This window comes from Pituophis catenifer, unplaced genomic scaffold, assembly GCF_029215685.1.
Source record: "Pituophis catenifer annectens isolate HBS135680 unplaced genomic scaffold, rPitCat1.0.hap2 SCAF_1, whole genome shotgun sequence".
Lineage (NCBI taxonomy): Eukaryota > Metazoa > Chordata > Lepidosauria > Squamata > Colubridae > Pituophis > Pituophis catenifer.
Window position 1 is genome coordinate 287,034,149 of NW_027256881.1, and position 26,666 is coordinate 287,060,814.

General features: G+C 38.9%; 1 protein-coding gene across 1 annotated transcript; it reads right to left on the reverse strand.

Moving 5' to 3' along the window:
- Window positions 1-10,436: 10,436 nt before the first annotated feature.
- On the reverse strand, window positions 10,437-21,508 carry GREM1 (gremlin 1, DAN family BMP antagonist). The gene is made up of 2 exons (XM_070931345.1): window positions 21,456-21,508; window positions 10,437-10,986 (listed from the first exon to the last, which is right to left on the reverse strand). The coding sequence occupies exon 2, from the start codon at window positions 10,983-10,985 to the stop codon at window positions 10,437-10,439; it is 549 nt and encodes a 182-aa protein (XP_070787446.1). The 5' UTR covers window position 10,986; window positions 21,456-21,508.
- Window positions 21,509-26,666: the final 5,158 nt, after the last annotated feature.

Below are 26,666 nucleotides of genomic sequence, written 5' to 3' on the forward strand. Positions count from 1 at the left end.
GGGGTAGTCACAGAAATTTGCTTTGGTTTTTGAAAATCTACCTTTAAGAAGAATGAGGTAGCCATTTCAGTCAGTAAGTTGGAAAGCTGAATTGGGGTACTACATATCTGCCATGTACATTCTAAATTGACCTCATCCATTCAGATGCATTGAAAGATGCTATCTCATTGTCAACTTCACCCTGGCAGACAGGTAAACTTTGTTCTTCCACTTAGCTGTGCAGTCAGAGTTTGAAATCACTAGAATTTGAAATCACTGTGCAGTCAGAGTTTGAAATTGAGGTCTATAATATTAAAAGATCAAAACACATTGCTCATAATAGAACATGAAAGCCAACATTACAAAATGAAACCATCATATTGATAGATGGCATCATAAAAATGAGATAATGGGTTATGAATAAGTCGTGTCATACAGGTAGGATAAAACACTTGTGTAAATTGCCCTGTTCTATAAAACTCATAGATTTGTGATCTTGTTTCTGGTTTTTCTGATCCAACAGTCCTATATACTGCAATGAACTTCTAAAGCACTGGGGTTATTGAGGTTTATAGAACTCACAATATTTTAATCTTTCCCATAATAGCATTCATTTGCTAGAAGTTCAATAGAAATTATGTGCCATAGATTAGTTGTAAGAATAACACTCTAGAAATATCAATTTGTTTTAATTTAAAAAAACCAGCAGCTGAAAGAACAGAATCAATGCATCTTTTAATTCCTGCTTCTTTTGATTAATAACAGCTATCGTTTCCAATAGCTTTAAGGCAACATGAAAGGTTTACCAGAAGCTGTGCTACAGATGCTTAAAATATTATGATAAGCAACACAATGACACTTCATTATACGAAGCAAATTTATGATTACCTGAACAAGAACTCATGTTGCATGGAAACATAAATGGGTTCTAATTAAGATCTTTTTACAAAGGAGATTAATTACTTGACACTTTTGATGCCACCTCACTTGTCAACATTTAGAAATCTCTCCTTAAAAGCATCAAAATGTGAAAATCAAAGAGACAATAAATTTTAAACCAATCTTATTGTCTGCAACCTAAAGTGTGATTAAGATCAAAGAAGAAGAAACATCTGGCATCTGCTCCACTGCAGAAAATTAGATGCAATCATCTACCGTTGCCATTTTGCAATCCAATTGCCAAGTTTCTCCATCATAGAGACAGATGGCGACAGATGGATTCTTTAGCAGCTTTAATTCTGTAACCTTTCCCTACATCTCAATTGAAAATAAATCATTAAAACTTGAAGACAGATATTTAATCTTTTGTTTGGATTTTCGAAGGGCCTTTCAAATCTTTTCAGTCCCAATAGGTATTTAGATTACTATAGAAGTGAATGTGGAAGAGTGTACTTTGTAAGTGGTTAAGCCTAATTTTTTGTCCTGTACAATCATGTCTGATTCTTAGAAACTGCTTGGACAAATCTCCGCCGTTTTCTTTGCAAGATTTTTCAAAAATGGTTTGCCATTGCTTCCTTCCTAGGATTAGCTCAAGCTCATCCAGGTAGCTTTGTACCTAAGGTGGGACTGGAACTCAGAGTCTTCCAGTTCCTACTCTCATGTATTAACCACTGCACCAAACTAGCTAATTAAGCTATAGTCTGATTAATATTGAATTGGCTTATCAAACACCACAGGGACTTATTTCCAAATATTATGCACTGGACTGCATTATAAATATCAGGATCACATTAGCCTATTGCATATTTTGTTGTTGCTGTGTTGAAAACCTCTTTTACAATCCTGGAATCTTTGTGTTCCTTGTTCTGTGGACCTGATAAACCTCTGAATTACATGTCAGAATAAAATTTTAGAATACAATTGTGTGGAGAGCGCTTGAATTAAGATATTGCCCTCAGTCGGTCATTGTTTGAGAACCTCAAAACTTCTTTTGCAAAAGAGGTTCTTCAAGAAGAAAAGCTGAAGAGACGAGTATTGTGGGGAGAAAAAGAAAGTAAATCTCTGCTAGGATCTTTATGGAACAGACCTATCAGATAGTGACCACACTGAATACATCTTGGATCATAAAGCCGAGCCAGGAATCTCCTGAAGAAAATCAGTGAGGTTCCTCTTTTCTCATAATGGTCAGTTTTGATCCAGTTGTTATATTTGTCATAGCTCGGCTGAGGCAATTTATTTATTAACACCTATCAAAACAATGACATGGTGGCTCAGTGGCTAAGATGCTGAGTTTGTTGATTGAAAGGTCGGCAGTTCAGCGGTTCAAATCCCTAGTGCTGCGTAACGGGGTGAGCTCCCGTTACTTGTCCCAGCTTCTGCCAACCTAGCAGTTTGAAAGCATGTAAAAAATGCAAGTAGAAAAATGTGCCTTTGGCATTTAGTCATGCCGGTCACATGACCACGGAAACGTCTTCGGACAGTGCTGGGTCTTCGGCTTTGAAACGGAGATGAGCACTGCCTCCTAGAGTCGAGAACAACTAGCACATATGTGCGAGGGGAACCTTTACTTTTTATCAAAATGACGCCATATCTTGTGGTGAAAGGATGTCCCTTTAAAGAGGAATGTTTATTCTCACTTTTAGAATGAACTGAAAGTATTTGGAAAATAAAAAATAAAAAACAAAGGTATGGTCAAATGTGTGACTGTAGAGAAGGACAGAGATAGCCTTGAAAAGATATACAACTCTGTTAGGGAAAATGAACTTTCCTCTGAAAAACAGGAGACTGCAAGGAAGAAATCTGACTGTCTTTAAGAGAGAGGGAAAGAGAAATGTCATCAGGTTGTAAGATTCTGTTATAACCATCATCAATAAAAATGTTATTTTTATCCAGTATTCCTCATGGTGTCTGTTTTCTAACCTTGTCTACCTCAAAGGCCTGACAGTGATAAAGCTTGTGACTATATTCAGATGACAAGTAAAATCTGCTTAGTTTTAACCTTATTGTATAAATCCCATTTCACTCATGTTTCACTTATTGCGCAAACTTATAAAACAAAGTTTCCAGGTTAAACATATAAGTAATCAACATATAGCCAAAATAAGAAAGTTCCATGAACAACATCAGAAACCGTAGTTGTGCCTTAAAAAACAACAACTAAAACTAGCCAAAATTCTTCCTATTGTGTTGCTGATTCCTTTGTGATGTGAGTCAGCACTATACTTGTGAATGCTTTTATAAAAAATATTTAAAATGACTGAAATCTGAGAGAGCCAAGACTTGTAGTCTTTTTTTTCCCCCATTTGAGATCTTGGCCTTTTTAAATTTAAAATAATTTACTTTATTGATTAGTAAACACATTGGAATCATTTAAATTTTTTTTTCACCTACATGAATAATTGCTATAGGGAATGTTTATATCTTTGCCTTTAAGGAGGACAGAATTTATAGTCACATTATGAGTGGTAAAAATAATCAAACTCTTCTAAACCTTTTTACTCATGGATGAATGGTTGTGTGTGCAAAATACACTGAAATACTAGTCTATCACTCTGTAGTCTTACATGTTATAGATATAGACATTCAAGCTGGTGCAGGCAACCATGGCAACTGAAGCTCCACCCTTATGGTGTGATGCAAGCTAAGGGGTGGGACTTTAAACCAATGGTCATGCTTGCTATTATCATGCTATCCACAGCCGCATAAACATCCCTGACTGAAACATATTGAATTGTTATTTCTATAAGCTGTTTCGCACTATATCAGGCTATTTATTTATAAAGTAGACCACTACTATCTAGCCTTGCTAGCCATTGCTTCAGGTTTCCCCTAGAAGTGTTATCCACAATTATTACTTAACCCTAATAGTTTGAGATGTTAGTTACAATGCTTGAGATCTGCTTTGCAAAATATGCCCTTGATCTTGAGTTGGAACAGTTTCCTCTCTTGAAGACTTCGCTGCTCCACCATACTGCAATGAAACACACTCCCTGTATATTAATACATCCATAAAAATAAGCAATGTGTGTGTGAACCATCCTTCATGCTTGACAGGGAAAGGGTTTGGTTATCCTTTATGTAATGAAATGAAGGTGATGCAGTTTAGGTAGCACTTGGACCCCATCACCACCGCTGCATACTGTGGCCACCTCCTTTCACCGCTGAAATGTTGCACTGCTATGTGAAAGATCTCTCTGCATGCATTTATGTATTATTTATTTATTTAAAGCTGGCCTTTAGCATGTCAGCAGTGAGAGGCAGGGCCCTGAACACGTTGCAGGAGAAAGCATCGGAATCTTCCTTTTATTTTCATCTTGTATAAGTATCTTCTAATAGAATTGTAGGTACAATACCTACTGACTGCATCTGTTTGCCATTTTGCTCCTTGGCCCTGCACCATTAACATTTGACTTAAGAAACTTAAGAAACAAATAAAAGTGTTCTTGTTAGAATCTCCTACACATGTTCTGCTCCATCTGATTCATCCCCAAATGTTGAGACTTACATCTGTATCACACAAAAGATAAAAGAGCCAAACCATATTGCTGCTTAGAAATGTTTCTCTTTGACTTAATCAAATCACTCTCTTTTATGTCAATGTATTTGTCTTTCACATCTTCTTATGATTATGTAAGAAAAGGCATGGTATAAAAAATGGCTCTAATATCATGGGAAAAACAACAAAAGCAACATCAAGAAACAGTTGCCACAATACAGACACCAGTATCAAAACTGAGCTAAGCATTTCACTTAGGCTTATATGAACCCTTATAAACACCACTCAATCTTAGTCACCAGATCAAACTAACCAGATTTCAAATGGTATTGGTATGAATGTCCATCGCTGTTGGGTTTGGGAACAGATGAGTTGAAGAAAAGTAACAAAGAGAAAATTAAGATTGTGTTTGTATGGCTGAGCCAACTACTTGAGACAATAAAGATGAATAATTATGGGCTCTTATGAGAATGAATCAAGCCTCTACGGCTTTGATTAGACAGACAATACACTTGGGTACCAAATGGGCTAAACTCAACTGCAGACAATGTGTCTGAATGCTAGGCCGTCTGGAATAACCATTATCTGTCAAACAGACTTCTATATAAATATATACTCTGTTGGGATGGACACTTTGACCAACATGCCCATATCCATGGAAAAGTCCTGGACATATAAATGTACATATGTAGCCTCTTTTAAAATGATATATGTTAGATCTTTTAAAACTGCATTAGGCCTAACACAAAACTACATTAGGCCTAACACAAAACTTAAGTGTTATTCTTGCTTAGGCTTTTTATAGCTTAGCATATTGGGTTGAACCAACTTGTTTAGTTGTCTCCATGTAAAACCAGAAAATAGGTTAATTCAAGAATAAGGTAAATGCAACTAGTCTTTCAAATCTAAACAGGAAGATACTGATTAAAATACTTTCCATAATAAGCCAACAGCAAGGAAGATTATATGGGATAAACGGGGTAGCTCTGTGTAAACTGAACGCTGACTCACAATCTCACCAAAAATGTGACAGATACAGGCTGAATTGATGTTTGTTTGCCACATGAAATTACTTGAGGCATTCTAACTTTTAAGATAAGGAATAGACAACTCTTTGAGAAATCAAAGATTTATATTTGGTGTCTCTTTTTATAATTCTACAGAAAGAGAATATGCAGAACTAAATTAGTTAGTTAAGGTTAATTATTTCCTACAATATACCTGCATTTCTTCAAAGCAACTAAGGTAGCATTAATGGGTTACTCTTCATTTTTATCCTAACATAATTAGGGTTAAGAGAGTGGGCTACAAAATAATGAGAACAAAAGTCATCCAGTGAAATCCATCATGAACCTGGGGGCCTCTCAGGTCCCAGACCTATACACCTATTTACTAACCTATTGGCTCTTTGCAGCAAACTCTCCCTATCTTGGGGAAGCTATAAGCTATGGATGCTTATAGCTTCACTCCAAATAGTTAGCCACACTTTTCCCTTGAGTAAGAAATTTGATTCTACTTTCAGGAAAAACAGTTCAGTTCAGGATTTGAAACTTCCGTTGTCTTGGAAATGAAGTTCCAGCCCATCCATATTTAAAGTGAAAGCAAAGTTAGAGGAAAATAACTTTGAAATAATACATAAACCCAGGAGTTCCCAACCAGAGGTGGGTTTCAGCAGGTTCTGACCAGTTCTAGAGAACTGGTAGCGGAAATGTTGAGTAGTTCAGAGAACCGGTAGTAAAAATTCTGACTGGCCCTGCCCCTATCTATTCTCTGCCTCCCAAATCCCAGCTGATTGCGTGGGAATGGAGATTTTACAGTATCCTCCCCTGCCACGCCCACCAAGCCACATCCACATAACTAGTAGTAAAAAATTTTGAAACCCACCAGTCCCCAATCTCTGGGCCATAGCCTACTAACCAGCCCATTATTTGCACAAGTTGAGCTGCGCGTATTTGCCCCAGCTGGGCCAATTGCAAAGGTTGGGGACCACTGCATAAACCAATTATTTGAAATTGGCATCTCCCCCATATAAAGGAGAGGCTGGATAGAGATTGACAGAAACATAGAAAACCGACAGCAGAAAAAGGCCTAGTGGTCCATAAAGTCTGCCCCTTGAGGTTTTTTAAATTTTTATTGTTTTAATGTTTGTTGGATGATGGACATGTGTTTATCCCAAGCATGTTCAAATTCATTTATTGATGTTTGACTCACTATCGCCGCTGGAAGTTGGCTCCAAGCTTCCATTATTGTTTCTGTGAACTAATACTTTCTAAGATTACTTTTGAATTTCCCTCCTGTCAGTTTAAGTTTATGCCCCTGGTATTTTTGATTTTTGCAAAAAATTTAATTTTTGATCTATGCATTAAAAAGCAATCCAGTAAACCCATTTTTCCCAAAACTTAAAAATACAAACTCTAGGGCTCAGAAAAAGAGAACTGAGGTAAGGAGCTGTAAACTCTCATTGGTGCAGTATGTATGCTAGATATACTAAAAGCAGTCCTTTGGATCCACATTTTTCCATAAAATTCAAAGCAATAATACATTTTCTTTCAGTATACATTCACCTACAATCCAGGGCACATGAAAAGCAGAATTAGTAGGAAACAATGATGTATTTTTGGTGAAGACTTATGTCCAAGTACTCATTAGTTTATAACAGAGAAAGTTTATTTTTAAAACCAACATTTGCATTGTGAAATTCTACAAGAAGGAGTATTGGCTTAAAGTCACATTTAAATATCTAAGGTTGTATTTTAAATTCTATGTACAGCAAATCAATTTTTGTACAATGGTTTTACTTAAGAATAAACATTTTTAAAAGTTCTTTATAGAATCTGTATTTGTTTGAAAATGTGCTGTTTGTACATAGAGTCAGGACCTTTGTATTAGGATCTCATAGTCTTAGCAAATCTTACTTCAAAATGTCCTATACAGAATGCTGAATTGCTTTGTGTCCTTTATAAGAAATGCTGGAAGAAAAATAAAGATCAGCACAAGTTTCCAACAGTTCAAAAGGGAAAGGGAAGTTTTTTGTCTAAAACATGCTCTGAATTAGGCAACACTCATATCCTACACACATGGCAATGCCATTAAATATCTTTCTACTTCACAATCCACATAGTGGAAAATATCTCTTGTAGCTCAGATATCATATTTTAACAATCACCCCCAAAAAATGAAGCCTGGGGATATGATGCAGTGTAATGTGCTAATATAAGATGGCATATTAGACTCGTATCTTTGAGGTTAGGAAGCAATTTGATGAGAGATTAGATATAGAGAAAATGGTGTTTTATCATGCAGATACTGTAATGTGGATGCTATCTCGTTATAGGCCTATTGGCTGAAGTGTCTAATGAAAAAGGTCTGTACCCACAGCTGTTCTGTAAATTATTACTGCATTAACAAAAAAAAAAAAAACTCTGTTATTGCTGTGACTTCGAAAAACAAATTATTTTTATATCTGTATTTAATGAGGTGGTATTTGGAAGCTTCCTGATCCAGTCTGTGTTCCCGGAATATAGATATATATGTGGTTATGCTATAACATTATAATAAAATATCATTCGCTGTAATGTTGGGGAGAAGCAAAAAAGAGACTGTACCATAAAGACCAGATAATGCTTGAAAGATGATTGATTATAGACCAACGATTAACAGTTTAATGAGGCAGAAATGTCACCTGGTGCCTTCTATACAACCACATAATTATCACTGTTTTAACGAAACTCAGAATTTCTTCCAGTCTTGGAGCACATTCTTGCTTCTCTTTTCCACATAAAAAATGCAACTAGGCATAAAGATCAGGTTGAAACTACAATCCATTTGGTTCCCACATAAATTCCCAATTAATTGGGAAGGTTTTTTTCCTGCTGTTCTTCTAATACCACTTGTTCGTCAACAAATATTTCAGCCCAGAAGGCTACATCAGATACCAGACTGGAGATACACATACACACACACACAGCAACACTGCTTAAGTTTGCTATCTTCTTGTCTGTAAAAAAGCAACAGTATTTCACAGAAGCTGGCATCATCAGGTGATCCGTAACTTTGCTGTATCTACTAGACTACCAGCACTATAGTAATTAAAAGATATAGCATTAACACCACTTTAGGAGATCACTAGTCAGCTTTGGCGATACACTCCAAGGAAGAGGTAGGGCAGATACTCTTCCCTAGTGCAACTTCATGGATATTATGATTTCCAAGATGCCAGCTATGCATGTTAAGAAAGCTGGCTACCTGAATGTCACAGACAGTCTCACTGAGTCACATTCTGTATATATTCAACCACAATTTAAGGGTCATGCTGGCTGGGGGAATTCTGAGAGTTAAAGTTGAATCTTAAGGTTGCTAAGTATTGAAAAACATTGGTCTAGCTAACCCTAACCTTCACAACTTTCAGAAAAAGTGCAAATATATATATATAGCTGGTATATTCTGTCCTCTCTTCTGTCTTAAGTGACTAAGAGTGATGTGTAATGGCAGAAATCTGACTGTCTGAAAATAGAATTCTCTAGTAAGATAATGCATCTGTCATGATCACAGCATGGAAGAAGCATTTCTTTAGCCAGATTCACATTAAAAACTATTCATTATCTTAACTTCTTCCAAATTCCACTTGTGACAGGTTGAAGAAAATTGGGAAACATCAGCAAAGTTATTTAGGATCTTCCCTGAAAATTTTAAATCTATGATATTTGGAGTTAAAAATGGTTATTGCAATGCTTCACTTTCTGTATGAACTGACTTTGTTGGACAGTGCGTGGCTATGGAAGGGATGCATATATAATAGTTGTCAACATACATATTAGACAAGTTGACTTTAAAGAATAACTGTACAATTAAGATTTAATATTTTCATATATGCTTGCAGACAAACTGAAAATTTCAGGTGCCAATTCACCTCCAAAATTTGGGTTTATCCATGGATAGTACCTAGAGGTACTCTGGTAAGTTTTCCCCTCCAAATTTTTAAAGTACTAGTGTATATATCCCTATATAAGCCCATCTGCAAATAAACAGGTCCTCAAATATTTACGTAAAATGTCATTTTAAAAAAGGGCCACCCATGGGTAAATCAATTGTGAAAATTAAAACAAATCAAAATTTCAAGTGTCAGTTTATCCATAGGTGGGACATTTTACATTGTATTTTAGTGTGTAGCAAAAATATTTCAGGCCCAGCTAGTGCTCCTTCAGCTTGCACAATGGGGTTGTCTGATGACTTTCTCCTCCATACAATCAGATCAATTAAGAAAGCAAGGAGAAAGGAGAAAAAACTTCATCCCTCCTTTCTATACTTCTATAGTAGAGGAAGCTTAGACAACCCCAACAATTGTGGCATGCAAGCAGAAGTCACCTTCAATGGGAGATGGTACCATGAAAAATGGGTTGATATCCAAGCAAAAAATTCAAGGGCCATATTATCAGCAGATGGGTCTATAGACGTTATATACAGTATTGAAAGATACTGTTGGCTTGAGAAATGCAATCAGAAATAACATTCAAAATATTCAAGGGGGCGGTGTATACATCACTTTTCTTTCTCTCGTTCATTTTTCTGCCTTCCCTGTTTGTCTTTCCTTCTTAGCTCTATTAAATAGCTTTAAAGTGGCTATTTAATGCCCAAATGAAGGTGATAACATGCAAGCTTCCTTCTCCATCACAATGGCACTCGCTGCAATTGACTTAATTCCTTTTCACATTTTCCTCAAAACATAGCTAAATGTGAAAAATGCCTCCAAATCTACAACAGATACTGCTACTGATGATCATTCAATGGCACAGATTCAAGTGCAGAATCCCAGGACGGGAGCAATTAGTGTATTACTAAGCCTAGGATATACTCCAAATGATTTACTTTCAAAGCTGAAGTTCACACCTACAGAGGAGTAACACATACTGTTTGTTGCAATTCTCTTTGATTCATGTCCCATTTGGACATACCTAAAGAGGTTAAGATGCCTGGTTTGAAGGAGGAAATGCACTGGTGAGCAGACTATCCTCCATGATCCCTTCTAGTCCAAGTCTATGGATATACAGCGGCATTCTTTAACTCGGGTGATCCTTTTTTTCTTGATTGGAGGTTGCATTTCTGGGCAGGACAGCGTAACCACCATGGTGGTGAATTTCTTTGGTTTACAGAATGAACACGATTGGAAGGAACCTTCTTCCCTATGGATATGCCTTGGGATATAGAATGAATTGCACTGACCATAACAGAATCTATTAATGATGGTTTGGCTTCTGCAGCCTTCCTCTTGGATCGTTTGCTTAAGCGGCTGTGTTTTGCACCAATCCCTTTTCAGATACTTTCGTTCCGTGACATGCAATGCCTCTTGGCTTGATTCCAGCACTTCTTCAGTAGATTTGGCCTTCTCCTTTCCCCGGGGTCTGGAGCCTGGTTGTGGGGGCGGCTGCTGGGTCTGTTCGGAATCATTGGGCTGGGCTTTGTCAGGAGAAGGGATGGTTCCTTGTGATCCACGGTTCCTCTTGCTGCCCTCTGCTGAGGGCAGGAGAAGACTGAACAAAAGGAGGATACCAACAGCAGAAACTGTGCGAGCCATTCTAAGAATACAAAAAGGAATATTATCAGGTTGTTTTCTACCAATCAAAAAGTACATCCAAAGCTGCAAAAAAGATTTTCTGCGCTAGAGAAATTCAGAACTGGACTGAAACTTAATCTATTTATACTATGCTTACTAACAACAATAGCATCAAGTTAATATACTGGACTTTGTTATTTGACTCAAGTCAGTGGTACAAATTTTGAATGCTTACATGAATGGATTGTAGCAAATAAGTGTTACATTAAGTGTTCCAAACAAGGTTACTTTATTCACCCAGGTCCTTTATTTACATTTTAAACATGTAAATAAAATCCGGGTAAGACCAAGGAAAGCAAATAGAAGTTCAAATATTTCATGAAAATATTTTAAATGAAGCTCAGTGCTTTCACACTAAGACCCTCCACGAGATTTTAAAATTTCTTTCATGTCTTTAAAGTTCTGCAAAGGAAATTTCGTTCCCACCTTTTTTCCCCACTACATATAGTATCTAGATTCAGACTCAGTGGTGAAATTGAATTTTTTTTTACTACCGGTTCTGTGGGCATGGCTTGGTGGGCGTGGTGTGGCTTGGTGCACGTGGCAGCACACCACACCAGGGGAAGGATACTGCAAAATCTCCATTCCCACTCCACTCTGGGGCCAGCCAGAGGTGGTATTTGCCGGTTCTCCAAACTACTCAAAATTTCCACTACCGGTTCTCCAGAACCCGTCAGAACCTGCTGGATTTCACCCCTGTTCAGACTCCATATATTGGACTTGCAGTAACATAATTATCACTCAACACACTTAATTGTTAGTCTCAATGACAGGATACATTGAATACAGCTCATCTGTCTGGAACCCGCACTACATATCGGACATAAATACAATTGAGAGAATCCAGAGATATTTTACGAGAAGAGTCCTCCATTCTCTAACCGCAATAAAATACCTTATGCCACCAGACTCCAAATTTTGGGCTTAGACAACTTAGAACTACGCCAACTTCAGTCTTACCTAAGCATAGTACATAAAATTATCTGCCACAATGTCCTTCCTGTCAATGACTACTTCAGCTTCAACCACAACAATACACGAGCAAATAATAGATACAAACTCAAGGTAAACCGTTCCAAACTCGATTGCAGAAAATATGACTTCAGCAACAGAGTAGTCAATGCCTGGAATGCACTACCTGACTCTGTAGTTTCTTCTCCAAACCCCCAAAACTTTAACCTTAAACTGTCTACCTAAGACGTCTGTAAGGGGTGTGCATAAGTGCACCAGCGTGCCTACCGTCCCTGTCCTAATATTCCTTTTTACTTACTCTTTTCATTTATTCAAATTATGTTTATACTTTTACCTGTTATCTTATATATGCTTGACAAATAAACTTATGATTATGATCACGAGAAGGGATTTGCGGCTGAAGAAAATGGATTTCAAAAAAACGTAGAAACTCATTTTTTAGAAAAATGAGTTAAAGAAAAACAAAACTAATACTAGGTACCTATTATACAGGGGGGCCCTAGAGAAATTGAGAGCCAGACTGCATGGACGATTAATATAGTTGATTTTTAAAAAATATTATTTTCCAATTCACAGTATGGAGTTGCGGACAAAATGGACAAACAGGATTAGGATGATGGCATGTTTTTGTTCTCACTGCAATAGATTGTGGCCCTTCTGGTGCTGGCTCAGATTAGGATTCTATGAAGAGCAAAACGATTTAACCTTTCCACCTATACATTACTTAGATCTGTTGGGAATCTGAGAAAGGAAAAAAATATTTCAAAGAATAAAACATTACATATTATATTTAGTTTGGGTCCTACATCACACAACTCCAACAGGAACCAATGACCAATGCAGCATTAAATCAAGTAATGAAAGAATGCCACTATAGTTAACAGATTTCCATAATATTGGAACATCTTCCCCTAGGAAAATGCAGAAGGAAAACAAAAATGTGCTCACCAAGCCTACTTACTTGAAGATGAGTTGCCTTTGAATAAAACTCATTTAGACAAAACAAGTTCAGGTCATTAACTTAAGAGAAATGTTGCTACAATAAAATAAAGTATAACTTCTAGTTAAATGCAATTTAGTTTCTGAACACAACATATTTAAGAATCTAAACCAAAGGGTAAAATTAATGTTTATTCTAGTACTGTCGCATTTTGCATTTCTTGGCCTCCAGTCAGGCTAGGCCATAATTTTCCTATTACTTTACATGTTTCTTTTAGGATGTAATTACTTAATTTTGTTTTAGAAATTTCAAAACTTTTGTTTTCTCAGATCAACATGGGCCAAAATAGTCTACATGTAGGCTTTGGCAACTACCGTACTCCTAAATTATAATTGGCAAGTAATGTTAAATCCTCATGCTTATGGTGCTCTGTAGAAAACCCCCAATTTTTTTTAAAAAAAGGGGGGGGTTCAATTGGTAGCTTTTAACACTCCTGACCTGATTTATATGACATCAGACCCCAAGCCAGATGGCTTTTCTTTAGTTAAAAAAAACAGGTTGCATTTATTTATGTTAAACAAAGAAGCATAAACTCTGACAGATTCCAAAAGGACAGAGTGAGATATGACAAAAATAAGAGACAAGAGTGAGGTAAACAACAAACTGTATAAAGAGATTCTCTGTAGAAAAAGAAAGATCTAGGAAATAAAACCGAGGACACATATATGATTTAGCAGGAATTGACATAATCAATTAAACGAACCCTAAGATACCTGACAAGCCCCAAAATTCCCCGATGACTTTAATACCACATCCCCAGTTACCCAGAATTTGGCCAATTCTTAAGATCTAGAATAAGCATAAGACTTCAGATGAAGTAGTCAATGGAATTCTAGTTCCATTAAATTAACTTCTCCAGTAAGTTTTACGGGATTTAGCAATAGTAGTTAGACTTATATACCGCTTCACAGTGCTTTACAGCCCCCTCTAAGTGGTTTACAGAGTCAGCATATTGCCCCCAACAATCTGGGTCCTCATTTACTAAGGCACACCCACCCACCTTCTTTTTTGGACACATTTTGTGAAGTCCTGGCTCTCTGAAGAAGATTCTAACACTAGATAAAGTGGTAGAGAAATAGAAGATGATGACAAGCACCAAGGTGGATAGACTAAGTGACAGCAGAGATAAGTACACTATTCGTAGATCCAAGAGACCAAATTTCGGACAGATCATAGAGAAAGTCTATCTATGTGGTTCAATAATGTCAATAATGACTTGATGACATATAATCATCAATCAACATTAACTGCTGAAAGCTAGTTTGGGGTAGTGGTTCAGATAGTCGATTAAAGGCCAGAAAGTTGAGTTCTAGTCCTGCTTTAGCCACAAAGCCAGCTGGTTGATCTTAGCCTAGTCACTTCTTTTGACTTTAGTTAGAAGGAACTGGCAAGTTGCTTTGGAAAAATGCTGCCAAGAAAACTGCCTGGGAAATTAAAACTAACCTGAAGGCATAATTTTTCCTCCACTTCCAACAGATCTACAGCTGATTGGGCAACAACCTGACTTCACATCTGCTGCTAGCCGCATGTCTTCAGCAGCATCCCCACCCAGGGACCACCTCCCTATTCACCCCCACCTAGATTTAAACCAATATTTTTATTAGTTGTTATTAATCCTCCCTATTTGAATCAGTCTTTAATATGAATCTAATATTTATTTATTTATTTATTTACTTATTTTATTAAATTTCTATACCGCCCTTCTCCCGAAGGACTCAGGGCGGTGAACAGCCACAAGATAAAACACATAAATACAAAAATTTAAAATAAATTAAAAACGAATTAAATAATTTGGCTGAATTTAAAATATCCCATAATTTAAAAACAGATTAAAATTTACATTTAAAAAGGGGAGAAGATTTAGGCCAGGCCAGCTTGATGAAATAAAAAAGTCTTAAGCGCGCGACAGAAGGTGCGCAGATCCGGGATCCTCCGTATGTCCGGGGGGAGCTTGTTCCAGATTGTAGGTGCCCCCACAGAGAAGGCTCTCCCCCAGGGGCCGCCAGTCGACATTGTTTGGCCGACGGCACCCGTCAGCCAAACAATGGGAGCGTACTCTATGGGAGTGTACTGGCCGGTGGGAGGCTATTGGTGGTAGCAGGCGGTCCCGAAGATAACCAGGTCCTAAATCAAGTAATATACACCAGTGGTCCCCAACCTTTTTATCGCCGCGGACCAATCAGCCTTTGATAATTTTACCGTGGCCCGCTGAGCGCGCGCAGGGGTGGGGGCTTTGGGCCACACGTGCGTACCTGCGCGGGGCTCTCTTCCCTGGAGCCTTTGCGCACGGCCCAGGAGCCTTTGCGCTGCAGCGTTCATGTCCCCCGGCCGCTGCGCGGCCCGGTGCCAGGTACTCCACGGCCCGGCACCGGTCCGCGGACCGGGGGTTGGGGACCACTGATATACACAATATACACCAAGATTTTATGGTTTACGTAGGAAGAACCTGGCTAAAGAGAAATACATGTAAAGCCTACGAAAAGAAAACAAATCTATATATACCCTATATATACTATAGGGACACAGTGGCTCAGTGGCTAAGATGCTGAGCTTGTTGATCGTAAGGTCAGCAGTTCAGCAGTTTGAATCCCTAGTACCTCGTAACAGGGTGAGCTCCCGTTACTTGTCCCAGCTTCTGCCAACCTAGCAGTTCAAAAGCTCGTAAAAAATGCAAGTAGAAAAATAGGGACCACCTTTGGTGGGAAGGTAACAGCGTTCCGGGCATCTGGCGTTTAGTCATGCCGGCCACATGACCATGGAAACATCTTCGGACAGCGCTGGCTCTTCGGCTTTGAAACGGAGGTGAACACTGCCCCCTAGAGTCGGGAACGACTAGCACATATGTGCGAGGGGAACCTTTACCTTTATCTTAATATACACTCAGTCTTGCAGACTGCGATAGATTTACACTGAGAATGGGAAAGGGAAGAGAAATATTGTATTTTGTATACAATCTCCAACATTGAACCAAAAAAGGAATCCTTCCAGTTTAGCTTTGCTTCTATTCTAGCCTGATGACCTGGATTGTTCACAGATAGGATACAATTGAGTTGTTCTCATCAGTGTATGTTACAAATTTGCCAAGAAATGCAGTGATACGATCATCTTTTATTTTGCTTGACATCAAAGTCAGAGAACACAATATCAGTGATTATCTATCTATCTATCTATCTATCTATCTATCTATCTATCTATCTGACATTTTAGAGAATATACATTAACAGGAAGAAGAAAAGAAAATACAAGAGTAGAATGCAAATGAGCAAACAGGGATTTAAAAGAAATAATTTTAGTCTATTATTAATTATGAATAACTGTATATTGAAAAGCCTAAAAATAATAAATTCAGCACAGTAAAAATTAAACACATCTCTAAAACAGTTGTATATCCAAAGCTGCAAAAAATATTTTCTGTGCTACAGAAATTCAGAAACTGGACTGAAACTTAATCTACCGTGTTTCCCTGAAAATAAGACCCTGTCTTATATTTTTTTGAACCCTGAAATAAGCGCTTGGCCTTATTGCCATGCACTCAAAAGCCCAATTGGGCTTATTATCAGGGGATGTCTTATTTTGGGGAAAACAAGAGTATTTATACTATGCTTACTAACAATAACAACAGCATCAAGTTAATATACTGGACTTTATTATTTGAGTCAAGTCAGTGGTACAAATTTTGAATGTTTACATGAATGGACTGTGGCAAATAAGTGTTACATTAAGTGTTCTAAACAAGCTTACTTTTTTCACCCAGGTCCTTTATTTACATAAAAAAATGTAAATAAAATCCGGGTAAGACCAAGGAAAGCAAATAGAAGTTCAAATATTTCATGAAAATATTTTAAATGAAACTTGGTGCTTTCACACTAAGATCCTCCATGAAATTTTAAAATTTCTTTTATTTCTTTAAAGATCTGCACAGGAAATTTCTTTCCCACCTTTTTTTCCACTACATACAGTATCTAAATTCAGACTCCATAAATTGGATTTGCGGGTAACATAATTATCACTCAACACACTTAATTGCCAGTCTCAATGACAGGATCATGATAAGGGATTTGCGGTGAAGAGAATGGCTTTCAAAAAAACTTAGAAACTCAATTTTCAGAAAAATTAAAGAAAAACAAAAGTAATACTAGCTACTTATTATACCTATTATAATAAATTCAGCAAAGTAAAAATTAAACACATCTCTAAAACAATGGCTAAACTAGCAACAGCATCCTGGGGTACAAAGCAAACACAATAATAATGCCCTACTGGCATAGTCACAATAGCAAGTTTTTGGATTGCAGTGCAGTACTAACCTTGTATGCCTGCAGTATTGCTCCTTCTTTTAATTTTTCTAATTAAATAGCCAGAGAGAAGGACCCAAACAAGTGGTTGTTAATGCCTTTACAGACAGAGTCAAATCTCAATCACAGACCTGTCCTGCAGATGAGGAGAGGGCAGACTATATTGTCCTAAGAAAGAGTTTACAATATTTTTCTTAGCAGAAGACTGGATGTTTCTTTGAAGCTTTAAAAAAAATCTATTGAAAGAATAGCATTCTACCAACAGCAAAGTTTTTTTTAAAAAAATTCAAATTAAATTATAAACATGAACTTCAGAAGAGGAAACATCAACTTAGAGTTTCCTCTTCTGCTGTGGGACAATACTTTATAAAGGAATAGTTGTGGGGAGGATCTTGGGTTTTTAATTTTTTGGGTTTTTTTTGTAAGTCATTTTTGATTCCTGGCAACTGCCTGGGCAAATTCTTGAAGTTTTGTTGGCAAGGTTTTTCCAAAGTGGTTTGTTATTGCCTGCTTCCTAGTGCTCAGAGACGGTGCCAAGCCCAAGGTCACCCAGCTAAACCGTGTGCCTGAGGTCGGACTAGAATTCATGATCTCACCACTACACCAAACTGGCTCTCAAGAATAAATATCAATGGATCGTATACAGACATTTTAATATAGCCTATTGAAACTCATTCAGTTTTGGAAACTAATTTATCTATCAAGAAAATTATTTAAATTTCACCTTTTCTGTGAGACCTCAAAGCAGATGTCCCTCTCCCCAAATTTCATTCCAGTAACAATCATACGAGATAGGTTAGGATGAAAGAGAGACTACCTAATCCAAAATCACCAGTGAACACTTTGATTAGATAGAAACTTGATTCCGGTCCCCTCAAACCTGGTCAAACATTTAAACTTGCTTTAAAAGATGGAAATAGACATAACAGAATGTAAATGATCAAATATATATTTCAGAACATCTAATTCTAGTCCACTATTACAGCATCTCCCAAAGATGGTAACCCAGCCTTTGTATGATCATTTCTAGTGGTGAATGAGATCCATCACCACTCAATCTGATTGTTGAACCAATCTTACTGTCAGATAATTTTTCTGATGTCCGACTAACCTGTAATTTGAACTCAGATTCTTATGTCATAGTGTTGCCTTTTCCATGGTAAACACCTTCAAACATTCTTTTTTTTCCCCCAAGCCCTTTATTATCTAGGTTAGTCTTCTTTGGACAAACCTTGGTCTTCACTGTCTAAACCAGTGTTTCTCAACCTTGGAAGCTTGAAGATGCTTCCTTGAAGCAGCACTGGCTGGGGGATTCTGGGAGTTGAAGTCCACCCATCTTCAAGCTTTTCCAAGGTTAAGAAACACTGGTCTAAACTATGGTGATCAGATGTAGAGTAACAATGACTTCTCTTGATCTAAACTATAGTAACTGCATTCACTTTTTCATTCAGCCTCATCCTGCTATTAATTTGTATTTAGCTTGTGATCCCTTTTTGCCTATATTGTTGCTTAACACCGTCGCCCTCCACCCTAAATTCTTCCCAGCCAAAAGAAAGACTTCACATTTCTCTCTGTTGAAATTCTTCTTGCTTAGTTTGATTCAATGTTCTAATGCATTAACATCCTCTTGAATCTTGAACTAATTTGAAAGAGTTTTCCAGAGAAGCCTTGGATCTAAACCTAGGTATAAAAGTGTCTCCATAGACAAGGCTGTTAGTGCTTCTATTCTAACTTTTGACTAAAAGATGTTACACATCTCTCTTATCTTTGCCAAAGAAATCTTAATCAAAACACACTAATCATTTTGATCCATGTGGGATTCTATTGACTGTTATATTGGAGTGGATAAGGAACTTTTCACAGTATAGTACTGTATCTAGCAACGCTTGTTAAGAGTGATTTTTTAAAAAAGTGCTGACATGAGTTATCTAGGGTTACCCAACATTTGAAGGGGGCGGGTTTAAAAAGCCAGAAGATCAGATGATGACAGCATGGACTTAACTTTTCCTTCACTTCTCTTTGCTTAGCAATTTTAGTAAAATGAAGAGAGTAAGATGAAACAAGGCCAGCATCAAGAAAGGAAGGGGGGAGATGTACTAAAATGTTAGTTTGAGTGGTTCTCTTTGGCCTTGTTGACAGCTGGACTGGAAAAATGTTGTGTATTGGATTTGCTTATAGTTAACATGGCATTTAACCTTCCTCCCTGTAGTTACTTTATGTATCCTAATCCAATAGCTTTTAAATTGGCTTTGTATCCAACTGTCCTTCCTCAAAGTCAGGGGTTTTTGAGGGCTTGTTCTCTTTAAAGGAGTAATTGTCCCTCTTCCTAACTTAAGACTTAAGTTTTAGTCTTTTGTTCATACTAGTATACTGGGACCACTTTATACCTTCTAAACGTGGTTTTGCTAATAGTGAGTTGAGATATGGAATGACAAATTTTATATTTGTTAAATATTATTTTAGGCTCTGTATGGACTTTTTGCTGATACCTGGATGGGAGAACACATTACTTATCAGATTTGCCTATTTGTTTAATTGCAGGATGAATTAGCTTTATATCTGTTAACTATGAGGTGGTGAAAAGATGGTGAAATTGCTTATACTTGTGATGAGGGTGGGAATTCTCTTTCTTGGAGTAGAGGTTCTCTTTATTTATTTATTTTGCACCTCTTATTCTGGTTTTTTTTTTCTTTTTGTTTTATCTTTCACTGCTGTAATTAAAACTTTCAAGTAGCTAAATCTGGGCGGGATGCCATTGCTTTCTTTTAATCCATTTGCATAGCTTGTCCTAGAAACCTCCCTACAATATCAGAGGGAATAGCTTGCGGGAATAGCTTACTCCTTGTGTCCGCAAAAGCGATTGTTCCTGCCTGAATGTTTCTCCCTCCGACCTTTCTGTGGAAGAGCTACTGCGCCTCGGCCGTTGAAATCTACCCAATTCCCACCAGATCTGCATAAACGACAGCTTATCGTTGGCTAACCGGCGTCAAAAGCAGACGCTTCTCGCTCACCGTGGGAACTCTTGCCTAGTGAAGTTAAGGGGTTGTCAGGGCTGCAAATGGCCCGTGGCAGGAAAAGTTTTACGCAACTATCCACGACGGCTGCTCCCTGAGCGTTACGATCGGAAATCAGGCTTTCGGCTTGCAAAACACCGCAAGGGGCCCAATCTGGAGATCTTTTGCTCAAATCTCCCACTTCTGCTCCACCAGCCACCCCCACCGCCGCCTTCCAGACAACTTTACTCCCAATCCCCGCCATCGCGACTCGGCCGCAATTGCTACCCGAGTGTAAACAATGTTAGGTAATTTACATAATTAAGGTGCCGCTTTATTAATTCAAGTGCCAGCGCGGCAGACATGAACCTCTTTTGAGACGCGGAAGACGCCACATTTAAAACCAATCGCAGGATTTACTCGGGGCAGAGTTTACCCGGGCGTTGCGTCGTCCTCGTAACCCGGCAGGCAGAAAGGGCGAGACGCGCGGGCTCGGAAGCCAAACTTGACGGGGCTGGGGGGGGGGGGGAGGATGCTGGCTGCTGCCTCTGTCCCTGAGGGAAGGACCTTAAACTTTAGGAGATCGAGGCGATCGTCCCCATGTACACACCGCGGGGGACGGTCTCTGGAACGCCTGCAACGCACTGAGTTGCTCAGCTTGAGTAGCCCTTGGCCAACAATCGCAAAAGCGCATTGTCTACCTTGAGTAACCCCGGTGGTTCTACCCTGGGATAAATTCCCCACCCCCCTCCGCAAGGCTTTTCTCCCGAGTAGTTCACGTGCAGGGGCCTCCGTTTGAAAGCTCCCCACTGGCACTCAAGAAAACAAGAACTTCCTCTTTTACACTCGCGTAAACTCCCGACTACCACTAGTATCAAAGCCCCGATTCACCCCCACACGCACACACCCCGGCTTTCCCGCGCCAGCAATAATGCTAAAAAGTCCTACCGCCACCCTCACTATGAAAATAAAGCCCGCTGAACTCTGGGTTTCCTCCTGCCCAAGAAGGCGGCTCGATTCCCTCCGCGTTTGTTTTCCCCAACACAACGCTCGGCACCGCGTCTCGAGTAGCTCCACGGAGCTCGGCTGCCTGAAGCCTTGCCTTTCCTGCTCTGCGACGTGGAGCGTGGCCCCCTCTCCCTCGGCGAAGGCTAAGCCCGCTATGCCTCACCTGCGACGGCGACCGAAGCTTCGCCGCTGCTCTTCCCGCGTAAGGCGCTCGGGCTCCTGCCTCGGATTTGGGAACGCGGCGCGCTAGCTGCCATTTAAATGCCTGCCAGCTGAGAGCGGCCCTCCGTGTCATTGGCTGAGGCCTCCCAATCCTCCCCCTAACCGCTTCCAGCCGCCGCCGCCGCCGCCAGGATTCGCGCTCCCCCCCCCCCTCAAAAAAAAAATCCTCACGCCTAGCAATTCCCTACTATTCGCACGCTGTGGTGCAGGGCGAGAACCTTTTCCCCGCATACGGAGACAACGCATGCAGGTCCTACACAGGAGGTGGAAGAGGAACGCAGGTGAAAATACCGTTTCTCTTCCATCCTAGGCCTGATTTTGTGAAGGATTGTGAAGATTGCTCATGAGCTGGCTCTGTAGTTTCCAGTTCGAGCCTCTTACAAAATTGTGGATGGACATGTGGCCAGGAGCAGTTCACTGTTGTTGTTGTTGTTGTTTTTAATACTGCTCCAGCCTTGTTTCCAGTGCTTAATTCTTATTGTGTAAGGTTGTGGAAAGAATGTATGTATCCACATCCTCACTACAAGGAGCACTGTAAGAGTGCATTGTGAGTTACCAAAAGCAAGATTTCCAACCCCAGGCTTCTAGTTATGAACTCTAGTCTTGGAATAATTATCAAAACAAGATCCTTGCTGGTATCCCACTCTGTAAAATTCCTGAACCAGAAGCCTTGGTAGGTTTTTAAAGTTGCATAGTGGAGTTTTTTTTTTTTTCAAGTGCCTTTGAGTCTGTGGGACTTAACTGGACAAGTCCCTGTAGTTTTCTTGGCAAGAATTCAGAAGTAATTTGCCAGTGCCTCCTTCCTGGGGCTGAGAAAGAGTGACTGGCCCAAGGTCACCCAGTTGGCTTTGGCCTAAAGTGGGTTTCCTGGTTTCTAGATTGATACCTTAACCACTAACCAAAGCTGGCTCTCGTGGAACAAATCTATTTTAGATTTTATTTAGAAATTAATTCATAGTATTTTTAAATTAATATTTGGAAATTAGAAATTATTTTCTAATAAAATAATTTATTTAGAAATTTAGGTATTTAGAAATTAATTCATAGTTCCAGATACCCCATCAGCCATTACAGTTCTAGTGGCAATTAATTTATAGATCTAGTAACATGCAGCCTAGATTTGAGGTAGGCATATGGTAGATCAGGATGTATTAATAGCTTGGTAGGAGATCTAACAATTTTAGATGTCCCATTATACTTGTGAAAGTAAGATGGAAAGAGGTGGGGGGAGAAAATCTGAACTAAACGTTGTCTATAGAAGTGTAAATGGACCAAGTGTAGTGCCCATATCATGAGAAGACACCATCTTAACCTTGTGGGCAAGAGAGTTGTGGGTACAGGAGCTTCTGGTGAAGACATTCTAAAGGTAAGGATGATTTAGAAGAACTCGTTATAAAAAGAAAAAATAAATGTGAAACTTTTACTGGGCTCGGGATGGGTGGTGTGCTGGAGAAATAAAGAAGTTAATTCTTTATTAACTTCTTTATTTATCCCCCTACAGAGGGATTGCTAGATTTTGACCCTATTCTATTACTGAGTTAAAATGCTTAATCTCCCCATTTTTGAGTTGGCAGAAAAGTATATCATTCTCCCTGATCCTGTTTCCTCTTCTGCCTCAGCTGTGTCTGTGCTGATGCATAGATGTGCTGATATCCTGGTTTTGCATATTGCAAAATGTGATAGGCCAGTGATGACTAACCTTTTTGGCACCAAGTGCCCAAAGCGCAAGCGTGCACACACCCCCATAATGTGATGCATGTGTGACCCCACACCCTCCCTTGAGCATGTGTGCGCAACCCCATGCGCACCCTGCCCCATTCATGCACGCATGCTCCCCATGTGTGCTCCCGTGCAGGTCCGCATGACCCCATGTGTGCCCACCCCGCACACATTCATGCGCATCTCCTGCATGCATTCGCAGCAGAGACCTGAAAACCAGCTGGCCGAAGGGAGGTGTGCACCCATGTGCAGCAGAGTTGAGCTGGGGCAACGGCTCGTGTGCCCGCAGAGAGGTTCACCGTCATGGTGATAGGCTAGGCCATAAGTATTTGAATGATACAGGATAGAAATTTATGTGACATATAGATTGACCAAGTGATGGGTTGAGTGAGTCTCCTGTCACCAGCAATGAAAAAACATCTCCCAACCATAGAGGAAAGTGAGATGGGTCTGCAGAACTGTCTCCATAAGCTTAGTCTCATTTGCCTTTCCTCCTCCAATTCTCCATTCAGACATAACCTAATCTGAATACAGTTTCTTTTTTAAAGGAAATCAGAATCCCAAACAAAATTGGGTTGCAAGCATCACCCTTACTTAGCATTCCTCTCTGTTTATAATGGTGCCACCCTGCAGATTCTTCCATGCTGCTTGGGGGATAATGGGGGCTTTATTGTTTCAGACTTGCACTAAATCAGAAAGGACTTTAGAATTAAGTATTTATTGTACCGCTGGCTGCATCATGATATGGTTTTGATAAGTCCCTGACATGGTATTGCTGTAATCGGCTCTTTAGTGCAGCAGTGTCCAGTTGGTGGCAGATAATGCCAACCAAGGATTGGAAGAGTGTGAAATGGTAAATTAGCGCTGATCTCATTAACTGCTGGCTATCTGACCTTACTTCCAATATAATGGGTAGATTTTACATTCTTGTTGGATGCTACCAGCTTAAGATGAAAGCTACTTTAACAATAATACCAGTAAGGATAATTTGTCTTCCTCAGTCATGGCAAAGGAATGAGATGAAGACGGTCTCGTAAGGACACAAGGGAGAAGAAAGAAGTGACAGGGCTAGTTTGTGCTTAGAGCGATGGAAGTCCACAAGGGGTGGTCGAAAAAGTGGTAAAAAATGTGGTAAAAATTTGAACAATAAAATCGAGCTCTGGCTGTTTTGCATGACGCACAACAGAAAGAGGCAGAGCTTTGATTGATTGATTTTTATTAATTAATTTATTGGATTTCTATAGCTGTCCATCTCAGCCAACGACTCTGGGTGGCTCACAGTCCAGAAACCTATACTACAATTAAAACCCTAAAAACATTTTAAAATAATAAGAACAGTAAAAACCATTAAAACAATGTTGAAGTGTCTGATTCCATTACATGCAAAGCAAGACATCAGGCCTCTTAACAATATAGCCAGGAGGACAGGAGGTGGGGCCTTCGGCGCATGCAGCACCCCAGGCTTGGGAGCAATGTTTGCACCATTGAAACTAGCATCTTGACTTGTTTGACCACATCCTCAAACACCCCTAATGAAGGGCAAATGGGGAAAGATCCTTAGACAATTCATGAAAGTTAAGGTTATGTCTATGACAACAATCAGAAAAATTAAAGTAGTAGTAACACTGAGTTGTGGAAGTTAGCACCCGAGAAAAGGTGATATACACATTTTGAAATATGGATTGAAGGATGGTTTCAATCTAAGAATATCAGGAACTGCAAGAAAAAGCCATCAATTATTCATGGACAAATTAAAGGCAGTTTTCTCCTGTAAGGCAATGTTAAAAAATCAGAAACTTCCTAGGAGTGTGGTGTGAGTAGGTGTTGGGCAAGAACAAATATGCTTGTTAAGGTGAAGGAAAATATAAGAATGGGAAGACAATAGAAAAGAGGGATGAATGCTCTCAATGAAAGCAATAGAGAATCCTTGGAAGATTGGCAGATGAATATGAGAACAGGCTGAGGTGGCAGATACAAAAACATATATACAGATAGTCCTTTACTTACAACAGTTCATTTAATGACTGAAGTTAAAACAGCAGTGAAAAAAGGGACTTATGACCGTTTTTCACACTTAACAACCCTTGCAGCATCCCCATGTTAATGTGATCAAAACTGAGTTGATTGGCAACTGACTCATATTTATGAAAGTTGCAGTGTCTGGGATCATGTGATAATCTTTTGTGACCTTCTGACCAGAAAGTCAATGAGGAAGCCAGATTCCACTTAACAACTATGCAACTAACTTAACAACTGCAGTTATTCACTTAACAGCTGTGTCAAGAAAGGTCATAAACTGGGGCAAACTTCCCTTAACAAATGTCTCACTTAGCAACAGAAATTTCAGGCTCAATTGTGGTCATAAGTCGAGGACTACCTGTATATACCGGTGTGGGTGTGTGTATACAAATATTTACTTTGTCAGAGATTTAGAGGGCCAAGCAATGTCAATAAAATTTTGTTGTATCCTCAACTAACAATATATTCTGGGAATTTTCCATTTCTGTAGAACAATCAGGCATCAACAATGCAAATCCCATTAATTGTTTTTTTTTATTCTTTGTTGCTACAATATTTGCTATAATTATGGTTGTCCAAGCAATCCCGATGTTGTCCTAATACATCGCATATTTTTTTTAGTTCCAGCTGGTCTTCCTCAAAGTAGTCCTACTCATTGCCACACATTCTGTATAGTTAGTAACCAAGCCAATACATTGCTGATTTTAAGTAACTGTGGTAAGCAATCAAATGCTAATGTGACAGTATACTTTGTAGAATTGGCTTAATTTTGAAGATTAGCAAAATTGGTATGTATTGAAAATATTCACTGACTCCAACCCATCTGGAAAGCAAAGGGTTGGCACAGACTGGTCTACAATTTTTATCACCTACTTTTGTGTACCTGCAAAGATTCTTCTGTTTAGCCTAGCTGCATTTTTTCCTTTCTTTGTAATTTCTTCTATCTCTATTAACTGATCTAAATACTAAGGCTTTTCATTTGTTACAAAGCCTAACAAACATACCATAGTTTGCAGTAAACCATCATGAACTAAGGATATAACCATCTGATTTGTAGAGGCTGAGCTGTAAAGTTTTATTGGATCCCATCTTTACAGGTTGGATAAAGAGAAGGAATTCTTTTCAAATCTGCAGATGACAAAAGATTGGGTAGTAATGCCAAGGCTAAAATTAAATTCAAAGGATTTAAGAAATTGGTTGGAAATAGAAAACAAGATTTTCTTTGCTCACTACACCATAGAGTAGAAGACCCATACCCCCAGTTGTCAATATGTTTTGGGTAATACTTATCCTGTCTATCATACCAATATTATTGTACACCAAATTACTAAATGACTTCTGTCAGTGGCTTCATACATATGTTAAAAAGCATGGAGAAGGTTCTGGCTCTTGTGGAACCCCAGAAAGCAGGGAC

What these genes read in the sequence shown, in the direction of transcription:
- GREM1 (XM_070931345.1), bottom strand. Translation starts at nt 10,985, where the DNA reads ATGGCTCGCACAGTTTCTGCTGTTGGTATCCTCCTTTTGTTCAGTCTT.